Here is a 12,137-nt window from a genome sequence, read left to right on the forward strand (position 1 = left end):
TTGATTGCCTGTACTAATGCAATTGTTTTAGTAGTTTCATCATTCTTTATAAAAGTGACTTCAATTGTATTTATGAATGTTGCTATATGGTTGTATCTATACAAACCGAATAAAGCATTTTGAAACGAAACGAAACGAGTGGTGAAGTCTGGGACAAGTCCTTTGCCCACAGACTGTGTCCTTGAATCAGCAATGTCAGCTCAATAGCCAGACAAAGTCAGATGGTAAAAATAATTAGGGTCTAGGAGCCATGCTAGTGGAATATCCTAGATCACCACCTAATGGACAAGGCCTACCATCAAAATGGCTTCAAGTACAGCTACCTTGAAAGAGGCAGCCTTCCCCCATGCAAACAACACTAGGACCACTTTGTTTAAAGAATAGCAGAGCCCTATCACTAGAAGCAAAGCACGACTAAGAGGTGTAAACGAACCTCTTAGTGGTGTTGCAGACATTCAGGCTCTGCAAAGTAATGGACCGCAACATGCTGTTTAATTACTGAGCAATTAAATACTAAATGATAAAAGTGAATATACATTTTCACAAGCACAATCTAACTTTTTGAACATTAATGTTAACCACAGTCATAACATAGATGAAGATTCGAATAGATAAGTTATTCAAGTACATAATAACTTGCTTTTTATACAGCGATTAATTCTAGTTTTCTATTTCTAACCATTTTAAACTTAGTCACTATACCCCAGTGTAATGGTACTCAATGTTTCAACTCACAGAAGAAAAACTGAGGTATCATTGCAGAGAGTCGAATTTGTTATCTACAGGTCACACCTAATGTCAGCAGTAGACACTTTAATTCTTGAGCTATTTTGTGGACTATGAAACTGAGAAGTTTTATTTTAACAGCAAATTACTTATCTGAATCACTTCACTACAGCCCTCACAAGGGAATATCCTTTTAGTGTATATGGGATACTTATAGGACAGCAGAGATGCACAGAATGTGTCTAAGCTGCACTATAAGATGTCTCCAAGGCAGCAGTATTGCAGCTCATTTTAATATATGAATTATGCACAACAGGACAAGTTACTTACCTTTGGTAACGCCTTATCCGGAAGAGACAGGATCTAGCCGCAGACTCCTTATCTTAGAATCTTCCCCAGACGCCAGACTGGATCCTGAAATGTTCCCAGCAGTACCTCTGCACGTTGGTAGAGGGCGTCTAGCGACTCCATAGTGACGTCGTCTCTCAAATGGGATGTCAACAGAGTCCATATAAGCCCTCCCCTAATGCGCAGACGTCAGTTTCTTTGTGACTATTTCCACACCAACAATGCTGAGCCACTAGGAGAAACAGTCTCTGGAAACAGTATGCCACAAAGGAAAAATGCTTGTATCAACAAGTGGAGAATAAACTAATAATAAACTAATAGTAGTATTATGCAAAAAGGGGATCTAGGAGACAACAGGGCCCTCAGTTCACAGAGCCGGGAGGATGTGTAGGTCGATAAGGAATCTGCGCCTAGATCCTGTCTCTACCAGATAAGGCATTACCGAAGGTAAGTAACTTGTCCATCTGACAGAGACATCTAGCCGCAGATTCCTTATCTCAGAATAAGATCCCTAAGCAATACCATCCATGGAGGAGGGCTGCGAACTGACCTCACCAAAGATCCACACAAAGAGAAGCCAGTCCAAAAGACAGAAAGGGACCGGGTTCCCCAAAAACAATAGGTGAAGCAGGATGCTCACCTAGAGGACTGATCTCCAGGAAGGACTATGGAAAGCCCATAGGGAGAAGAAAGCTATAAGACCGTAAGAACACAGTACAGAACCAGTAAAGAAGCAGCCCCAAAGGGATGCAACTTAAGATCGGGGAATGCAAAGGGACCAGGGACAATAGTCCACAGAGTCCAGGATTGAAACCAAATGGATGGAGCATGCACAGCGTGCTCAGCCGCAGCAACACCTTACAAGGAAAAAAATAAATATTCAATGATAGAATGATGGAGAGAAGAGAAGGAGAGCAATGAAAGCTGAGGAGCATCACTAAGAAACAACAAGAGAGGCAAAGAAAACCTCAAAGGTATACAAGGCATCCTCCAAAAAATGTAACAGAGAAGCTCGCAGAAGAGAAAGAAGGAAACTAACAAATAATACCAAGAATGCTGAACCAAGTCACCAAGAAGGGTGTAGGTAAAATGTACACCATATAGAAGACCAGACGACCATAAGGGCACAGCACACTAACATATATATATATACCAGAAATAAAAGACATCCACAAGAGATTTATGCAAGAGATACTTATATACATGCAGAGAGATAAACATCAAAGTACATAACGATAATAATGCGTAGAAAAAACATGGAAATTCCAGTAGACACACAAGTCATACAGGGGAGCAAAAGTACACACACTCCACCGAAGGGATACAACATTGTCCGCCGATGAGCGTGGGACAAGAATTGGAGGAACAAAGGGTACTCCAAGAACAGAGGTAATCAGGTAGCACAGAGATAATACATCCTACCATTGTAAAGAAAAATTTACGACAGTAACTGACGTAGAGGCAGAAGACAAGGCTGGGAAACAGCAACACAATGCCTCATAAGAGGAGGTGGTGGATGGTATTGCCCACTATCGGAAAACAAAGGCAACAATCTCAGAACCAACGCCACCGATTGAGGAAGGGTGCCAGAGGGTGGTAAGAGGTGGAGCAAAGAATAAACAGAAGGTGTCACACCACCATGAAGAAGAGAAGAAGAAGAGGAAGAAGACCGCCAGGGTGAAACAAAAGGGCTGGCGGAGACTATGTGCAACAAATAGTTGACGTAGACAATCACACATCATCCAACCCTCCATGGAAACTTGAGAAACAGGTAATAAACCAAACTAAAGCTCAAAGCAAAAACTTAGAGTATAGAGTGTGAGGAACAAACCCCAGAGAGGGGGAAAATGCCTCAACATGGGTGCACAGTGTATAAGCAGCAGAAATACTTAGTTGGACAGAAAATTTGGATATACCAAAAGGAGGATAAAGAAATACCCTCACCAAAGGGGGGGGGGCAGAAACTCTCCCAAAGGGAGTCGGTCAGGCTGAGGAGCTGGGAGACGGTGGACCGGACTTTGCTGCTTTGGAGGCCTGCAACTGCAGAGAGATAGTACCTCTATCTCAAGGGAGTTTCTCTGGCGATTTACAAAGTGCTGAAGACTTTCCAGGGTTTGTGGAGGCTACACAGCGACAAGATGAGTTGGAGGATGGGGATTGTTGAGTTCTGTGGCTGCAGGCAGGAGTTTGCACCCAACATCCACCACAAGGTCTCCAGTTCTTGGTCCAACAGCATTTCTTTGTTCGTCTTCTTCTTGTGTCCGTCGATACCAGGGCCTGGAGATGCTAACTAAATACAGAATTTAGGGGCGTTTACAAAGGTGTGACAGGTAGTGGCCAATGGGCCCTTTAACTGGGGTGTCTACACCCCCTATTATGCCCATCTTCTTTCGGAGGGGGACATTGCCCTAGTGCTGATTGGAGGAGTCCCACCATCTACAAGATGATGAGCACTAAAAAATGTGCTCGCCTCCAGCGCCTGAGGAGTGGAGTTTGCAGAGGGGGCACACCTCCTATTCTGTCTTCATTTTCCCACCTGTCTTTCCACCAAAAGGGTGTGAGGACTGGAAAGGTGGCCTGCTACTTCTGTCAGGAGAGGCTGGGGTCGTGGTTCGAAGGCAACAAGGCCTTTGAAGCTTTACGCCACAAATTGCTCTTCCTGACCGTGGGTGGAGGAAGGTGTGAACACCTCTGCCCACAAGCTTTGTTCTCGATCTCTGAGCGTATTGGCGCTCACCCCATGAGGTCAGAACTCTGTCTAATGATGGTAGGCTGGCTTAGGCTAGTTGGTGACATTACTAAGGGTTGGTAGGTCTCAGGGGCACCCCTCTAAGAGGTCATCTGTGTTCAGCTAATAATAAATCTGACCCTAGAATCAATGTAGTTTTATTAAGACACAATGTTTGGTACCAAACATCCCATAATACAGTGAAACTATCATGGAGCTGGGGAACTCATTCAGGCTTCCCTGTTCACTTGCTGCAATATCCAAGAATCGACATGGATACTGCAGGGGCATACCTACTCATTCAGGCAGATGTGTCCTCACAGGAGATATAGTGCACCGTGCCTTAGGGCTATAAGGCCTGCCAGAAGGGTGTCTTGTGTATATCCCCTGCAGTGTCTGTAGGCATGGCACACAGAGATATATGTCATATTGACTCTTCTATTTTGTCAGCACCACGGCACGTAGTCTGCAATGGCAGTGTGCATGGCCTTAGTGAGGGGACCCTAGGGTGGCACAATTTGTGCGGCTACCCTTTGGATCCCTCTTCAGTGCCAATGTCCTAGGTACCGGGGGTACCATTTACTAGGGACTTACAAAGGGTACTGAAGTTGAGCCAATTGGAAAACAAAAGGTCAGTTTAGGAAAAGAGTGACCTGGTTGGCAGGGACCCTGTGCACTTCCAGTCGAAGTTAGATCATTTCTCAGGCAAAAAGTGAGGGTTAACCATGTCCAAAAAAGGCCTTTTCCTACACCAGTATAACCGGAAGTCGATTGAGCATGCATGCCAGAGCAAAACTCGCCTCCGTAGCCAAACCAGGAGACAGAAGACTGCAGAAGATTCTAAGCCACTTGTGTCACCCAAGTCAAGTAACCAGCTACACTGCATACGGGGTGGAACCGTGTCCGAAATGGGAGGGGGACACATCACAACCTTGGTAGTACTCCACAACCATGGTCCTCAGATGCAAAAAACAGAGAAGTGAGACAGTCGGCTTCATTGCCGCCATATCCGATTCTATACCCAAAGCCGGTCGATGCCGAGAAGGTGATGCTTCAACATCGGAAGGAGCAATGAACGGCATCAGAAGCACCACCATTGGAGCCGGTGGACAAGAGCCTGACACCTATATTGGATCATGGCAGAGGAGTAGCTGAAGGTGGGAGCCTTGATGGGCTGTGCATCGGTGTGGCTAAGGCTCTTAAGTCCTGTAAGACACAGGAGGCCTACCTGAAGCTGAGGGAGAACCTGCTGGCGCGGATGTAGGCATGACCTAAGCACTTTCAAGGGGCCCAGGGGCATTCCAGAGGAAGGTTACGAACCAGAAATAGAATGAAGAGATTGAGAATATGGTCTAATTCGGGTCAAAGACGCCCCAGCCCAAGGAGAGGAGAGGAGAAGAGAAGCAGGGCAGACTCCTGTCCCAACACTGCAACAAAAGAGCAGGGACCAGCGGTAGGCGACGAATGCGGGAGACCCTGTGACTTCGACTGCAGAGACTTACCTCTGCACATCGAAGGAGAATGATGTCCACGGGAACGGCTACTAGAGCTGATGCACAGTTTGTCCGTGGAGCGTGTAGGGGACCGAAGACGAGGAGAAGACTTTAATGACTGGGACATCTGGGCCACAAGGAGTATCACAAATTTGTCAGATACATGGTACTCACCACATGCAAACTGAGTGAGGATCCTTGGCGGACATTTGTCATCCACAGGACTCCCAAGGCTTGCACCCCAAGGACATCGAAAAGGGTCAAAAAAGGGCAAACTGCTTCGTTGATGAAAAAACGTCAAGCAGGCCAAAAAATGGCTTGAGGAACTGCAGTGAGGATTCGTTTTGCTAGGGCAGAAAAGAAGGGACTGACGACACCGCATAGGGAGAGGGCTTATATGGACTCCGCTGACGGCACATTCAGGATATAACGTCGCTATGAAGTCGCTTAAGGCCCTCTACCGATGTGCAACGGGACTGCTGGGAAAATTTTCAGATCCAATCTTGCGCAATGCGCAAAGGTACTGCTGGGAACATTTCCAGATACAGTCTTGCGCCTGGGGAGGATTCTGGGATAAGGAAACTGCGGCTAGATGTTACTATCAGATGCAAAAATGTACTTATTATTTAACAATAATGGTACTGCAGAAGGACATTGTAGCGATATTCATAATGCAATAAAAAGGTCAGTCCACCAAAGGGGTGATCATTTGAGAATAATGCTGATGCAAAGAATATAGTGTTTAGTTTTCACATGGACAAACCTTATTGTCCTCTTCATCGTAAAATGTAGATCGTGCCTCGCTAAACAAGGGATTGTCCGTTGGTGGATCCGCAAAACAGGCAATCACTTCATCAAAATTCCTAACAAAAGAACACATCATATTAGTTTGCTTTCTGCTTACCATTAAAAAGTGCTGGTTTAATACGTTTTTAAGCAAAATAGCCTACCCCAAATAAGCTAACATAAAATGTATGAACAACGGTGTGCAACATTTAGTTTCATTTTTGTAAGATAAATCACATCATGTAACAAATGATAAAAGGTCTCTAAGTTGGACAAGATCTAATAAAAGGCGTTGTGTGCTGTGGAGGCAGAATGCTAGCTAGAACAGCGGACAACATTTACTTATAATTCAATACAATGAATTAAGTTATCAGAGTCTTTGCAGCACAAAATTCATAGAAGCAAGTACAAACAAGCATAGGCAAAGCCGACTGATCTCGTCTTTCAGAAGCAAGGCAGATATATTGCTGATGCATTTTGCCAATGCTGTTTCAGCATCAGCAGAAAGTAAAACCGATGCTTGTTAGCCAATGTTGAGCAGGATCAGCATAAAATGATTAAAAAAGTGTGATTATGTACAAGTGTGCACGAGTCATTGAGCAGCTGCCATTTTTTATCCACCATTCCAAGATGGCAGAAACATTTTGGAGCAGTAAATTAAAATAAATTAATTAAGTGGGTGTGCAAAAGCATCTGTCAGCAAACTGCACCTGCCAAGCTTTCAATTCTTTTTTAATTTTTATAAATATAAAAAAGAAGGGCAAGGGAAGGGGTAAAGAAGCAGCAGGGGTTGGAGGGGAGGAAGTCAACACCACCAATCGGTTGCAGCAGTATCAGCAATATTGGATTGGGAATGGGGGCAGACAATCAACTGGGGAGTGGAGCAGAGGGGTTTGGAGGGGGTAACAATTAGGAGAAAAAAAAAGCTGTGGAGAAGGTGGTGAGCAACACGGAGTGGAGAGAGGGATATGAGGGAGAAGCAGCACACAAAAGATAGAGCAAGATAACACTAGCATTTGCATGGAATGCTAGATGAAAAAGAAAACAATAGTTCCCTAAATGCAAGCAGTGAAAGAACACAAGTCATTTAATCAGAGTCAAGGTAGGAAGTTAATGTTTCAGAGCAGGTACAAACTGTAAACAGAGAGGAAAGAAGCAGGGAAATTAGAGAGACAAGAAAGTCGTCCAATCAAGAGCAAAGAGACCCAAAACCTTCTTTTTGTGAATATTTTAATGTACTAGACATAACAGTTCTTCGGCAACAAGCAGTCTGTAGGTGAGACCTAAAGTGATATCTGGAAAAGGGCTTAGCAAACAATGTGAAACAACTGTAGATGTAAGGAGAAGTTACACATGGCATAGCATACTTTAATTGAATATTCAAGGACCACATACATTGGAGACCATTACATAAAGCTTTAAAATGGGATTGATAGCTTTGATTTCCAGAGACTGTAACTCTTTTGTTATTACACAGAATGAATATGACGTTCAAACGTGTACACCGTGTTACAATTTTCTGTATCAACACATTTCTCCCCTATTCTTTATATATTTGGGGTAGAGTGTCACACGTTTTCCTGCCTATTAATAAAAGGCCTCCATCCCAGTTAAGACAGTCTATCTGAATGCAAAAGAAAAAAAAGAAGAAAGAAAAATTGACTGACGTATATATACATTTTCAATACATTCAGTTCACAGAGGTGGAGACAAGACGCTCCGTGAGGCTCCGACTGGTAAGGAGAGAGGGGGGAGCTGGCTTAATGGGTAGTGACGCTGCAGGAAGTTTCCGCGTTACTGGATATACGGAAACAGTACATTAACATGGATTGTAAGAGTTGGGATAGCTAGTGGTGATGACCATTGGGAGGAAGAAATCTGTACATGAATAGCTTTGTTCATATATAGTTGTCACTAAACATGGATGTTTGACAGATTGTTTCTATTTCTGTCCCGTATTGGGGATGCTTGGATTTAGATTCATATAACGAATGAGAGCTGAATCTGAGAGGAAGACATTACATGAGGGGCTTTTCTTCATTTTAATCGTACCTCACAGCCGGTAGGAGACGCCGGGGCTGATTAGGGGTAAATATGATGTAAACAATCAAAATATATGGAATAACGGTTATTTGACATGGTGTGTATTGACATGGGTAATTCTGATTATATTTTTTAAACCCTTTGTTGACAGTCTACATGAATGGTGTGTCCAACTTTGATGCAGTGGCGAGAAACTTTTGGCCCTGAAGAATTTGCCTAAAAGTATTCTGGGCAATGAAACATGTTGGCTTATGGTAATGGTATGCATGTGTAGCAGCCAGCCTCATTTTTTAGCTTGATAGGTTACACGCAGTAAAGAATAAAGTGTTTGTGAGACGTGTGTACCTATCAATTTTAACCCATGCTTTTGAGATTCTTTTCCACGTCACTGCACTTATAGTTTGTTTTGGACACGTTTATTTTTGGGCAAGATGATCGCCGATGATGATAAAAATGGGCTTATCGGATGAGTACCTACCAGGTATCCCGATGGTGGTTCGCCCATGAGTGGTCATTTTGCCCACACACATTTTCACAGTAGGACTGTTATGAACTGAATGTATTGAAAATGTATATATACGTCAGTCAATTTTTCTTTCTTCTTTTTTTTCTTTTGCATTCAGATAGACTGTCTTAACTGGGATGGAGACCTTTTATTAATAGGCAGGAAAACGTGTGACACTCTACCCCAAATATATAAAGAATAGGGGAGAAATGTGTTGATACAGAAAATTGTAACACAATGTAAACTTTTGAACGGCAAATTAATTGCCTTAAAGAACCGGGTCATGTTGTTTTGATTATTACATGAGTGGAGGGCGACCTTGGTGTTCTGTTTTCCCTCTATGCTCCTTGTTGATTATATTACACACAATGAAACATAACTGAACTCTGTGGCTAGTGCATTGTGAATTTTTGATTCAAGTCATACGGAACCATTCTAGTTATGCTAAAGATGAATGCCCGAATAACAATTTGAGAAAAACAAGCGAGTTTCCAATCCCAAACACTAGATGTGGAATACACACAGCATGCAAATCTACATCGGATTCATGGTGAAAAACAGTCCTTACTATTTCCTCAAATCAGTGGTAATTATTTAACTGACTCTGGAAGAGGGAGAGAATGGGTCCACAGGTGGGATTCGAACACCAGTTCCAATCAAAATGTTATTTTGCTATTGGGTACTTTGGCACCAGAAGCACACTTTCAGAGGCACTTGGGTGTGCCTGTAGCAAAACATCTGGGAAAAACCAAACATAGCTAGGGTTTTTACGATTTTAAGGACCACTAAGTACACACAGAATTGGACCTTCATCAATATGAAGTAGATAAGTAGCCTTAGGTGCTTCTGCGCACTCTCACAACCCGCAATATGGGTTGGCCTCACTGCATCAGGCTCCGCATCAGAAGGGGCAGGGGAATAGGATGGAGCTTCTGGGAGGGGAGAGAGACTTGCAAAAAGGTCAGTAAAAGGGCATAGGTTTGCCAGGAAGAGTCACTACTCACGGGTGGATCATTTGAATGTTGTAAATGATTGTAGTCTTCCAGTCTTGTCCACTATATCTGCCTGTCCCTAGCTCAGACATCATTGAAGTCTATGGGGCATACGGATGGATGGATGGTCATCCTACCCAATGGCTCCATACAATGAGAATGCTTTTGATACTCCAGGAAGCTCTTAAGCAAGTAAGAAGACAGTCAGTACTTTTATGGTGGAAAACCCTTCCACTTGAGACTAGCTGGAAGAGAATGGCAACTTGACACACTGATGCCGTGGAAGTACCACCACAAGTCCAGCAGGCAAAATTTAAGGTTAAACTTGCTTCAAAGCATAGGCCAAAGAGGCCCAATATATTGTATGTCTCTTGCGAAAGTTTGATTCAATCACACATCAGGCCTTCTTCTAAGTTTTGGTTGCCAGTGTGTCAGTGATAAGGACAGCTTTTCTGGGTATTTCTTGGAAACTGGTATAATGTAACTGCTTTTAGTTGGAGCTGTCTTAATTCCAAAGCTCAACGCAGATACAAAAAAACTCCTGCAGTCAAGTTGTCGGGTTAACAAAACCCGTACAGAAAGTTTGATGGGCCCTCCCTATAAAATTCTGATATTGACTACAGCAGTATGCCACAAGAGAAACCCTGGCAACTCATGCATGAAACACAGGGACACATATTCAAAGGGGTTAGAGTAACTTTGCTGTGGGGAACATGATCACAGAAATCTTTAAGGTAGATGGAATCTGAGACAAGCATGAAAGTACCATGCCCACAACAACACACTGTGTTGAAACACAAATACTTAAATGAATGGTTAGCAAAGTAATTTATATGGCCAGTAAGCTAGGGTGAGTCTTGTAATGATGAAGGGATAAGTAATCCTTCTGAACACTTAAGAATTGTAGAGATAAGGCACTTCAGTTCAAGACATTCAAGCACAGAGATAAAGAGTCATTTAAGAGATAATATATGAAAAATGCATGCAGGATGTTTGAAAAAAGACAGGCAGCTTGCTAAAGAATACGGATTTACCCCTAAGAGAAAAAGAGGTCTCTAGCGGCACACAAATAGACACTACTATGGAGGGAGAATAAGAGAAATGCATGGCAGATGAGTATTTGAACCTTATGTGTGACAATGGTCAGTACAAGAATGATGATTTTGGGGCCAGCTCGAGGAGGTATTTTAAGATGCCAAAGAGTAGGCTAAGCTTTCAACTTTCAGGTTCATGTTCACCTAAAGAAAAACACATTACAAGTGGCCAAAGAAAAACTATTTAGGAGAAGTAGGATATACATTACCCATGATAAAAACAATACAGTGGCCGAGATTTACTGTTTGTATGCATCATCTCTATGTATGAGGACATGGATAAGAAAACATACTAATGGAGACCAGCTGGGGAAGGTTTACATCCACATTTGGAAATTAATGTGTGAAATATCAGACAAGTATTCTTTTCTATTCTCCCAACCACCGGAGCCACCCTCTCTGTATGGGATTACTTGAGCAGCACAATGGGCTAACCACTCCTCCCTCGCCATTTACTCCACTCTTTTGCAATGTGGACTTAAGTCTGGGCTGAGACCGCGATCAATTCAAGATAAGGAAGGAGAAGAGACTGCTTTAGACTAGAAGACACATTTGACAGAGGTGTGGGTCACCCATTTGAAGACATGAAAAGGGAGTTCATACATTCTTAAGAGGAACAATTCCACTACTGACAATAGAGGCACTGGGTACTCCACCCTGCTTTGATGGCAGGGACAACGAAAGGGCTATTATCTTTCGTGAGGTTCCTCAAAACACTGTCTTTCAATACATTTAGTGTATAGGAAGTATTCAATCCTCAACTCACAGCACTTAAGTAGCAAACGTCCATTACAACTCAAATAGTAAAGGGTGCTAAACATCACTCTGTAAGTAAGCCAAAGGGAGGAGACGTTCCACAGAATAGCTACGTTTGTGAGACATGAGCAAGGGGAAGAAGTGATCTACATGTTTATTTATAGGTGGCACTATAGTCATCGAAACCAGCGGTTCTAAACTGGGGTCTGCGACACACTCCGAAGAGGTTCGTAGGCAGCTGTTTTAAAAGCAATGCAAAGTTCCTTGTATATCCTGCAGTTTTCCAGCAACAATACGTGTCAAGATAACTCTGGTGATTAATGTACCTGTTGGAGAGAGATTGGAGTTTTGTCTAATTGCAGCTTTGACTCATCTATGGTAGCGCAGATGGTTGATATGCCTGCTGCAAAGATTGTGTACCATGAATTTTAAAGACCAGTATTTTACATTTATAGATAAGTGGGTTACTGCTTTTGTCACAGAGATTCTTTTGTTACTGTGCAGTTCACAAGTTACAATCATAATCTAGCACAGTGAGCTATGAACTGCCATTAAAGAGCTGCATGCAAACTGCATTGTATAAATTAGTAAGTTATGTTTTTTCCCAGTCTTTCTATATCCTGATGCTGCTAAAAAGGTTTGGGTGGGAATAAATTATTATTAAAG

General features: G+C 42.8%; 1 protein-coding gene across 10 annotated transcripts in view; it reads right to left on the reverse strand.

Moving 5' to 3' along the window:
• Positions 1–12,137, reverse strand: part of ACACB (acetyl-CoA carboxylase beta) — a 2,338,068-nt gene that overhangs the window by 1,073,177 nt on the left and 1,252,754 nt on the right. For all 10 annotated transcript variants that reach the window (XM_078667379.1, XM_078667377.1, XM_078667383.1 and 7 more), the window contains one exon: positions 6,059–6,158. In XM_078667379.1, coding sequence (XP_078523505.1) covers positions 6,059–6,158 — 100 coding nt within the window. The remainder of the gene's footprint in view (positions 1–6,058; positions 6,159–12,137) is intronic.

This window comes from Lissotriton helveticus, chromosome 11, assembly GCF_964261635.1.
Source record: "Lissotriton helveticus chromosome 11, aLisHel1.1, whole genome shotgun sequence".
Taxonomy (NCBI): Eukaryota; Metazoa; Chordata; class Amphibia; order Caudata; family Salamandridae; genus Lissotriton; species Lissotriton helveticus.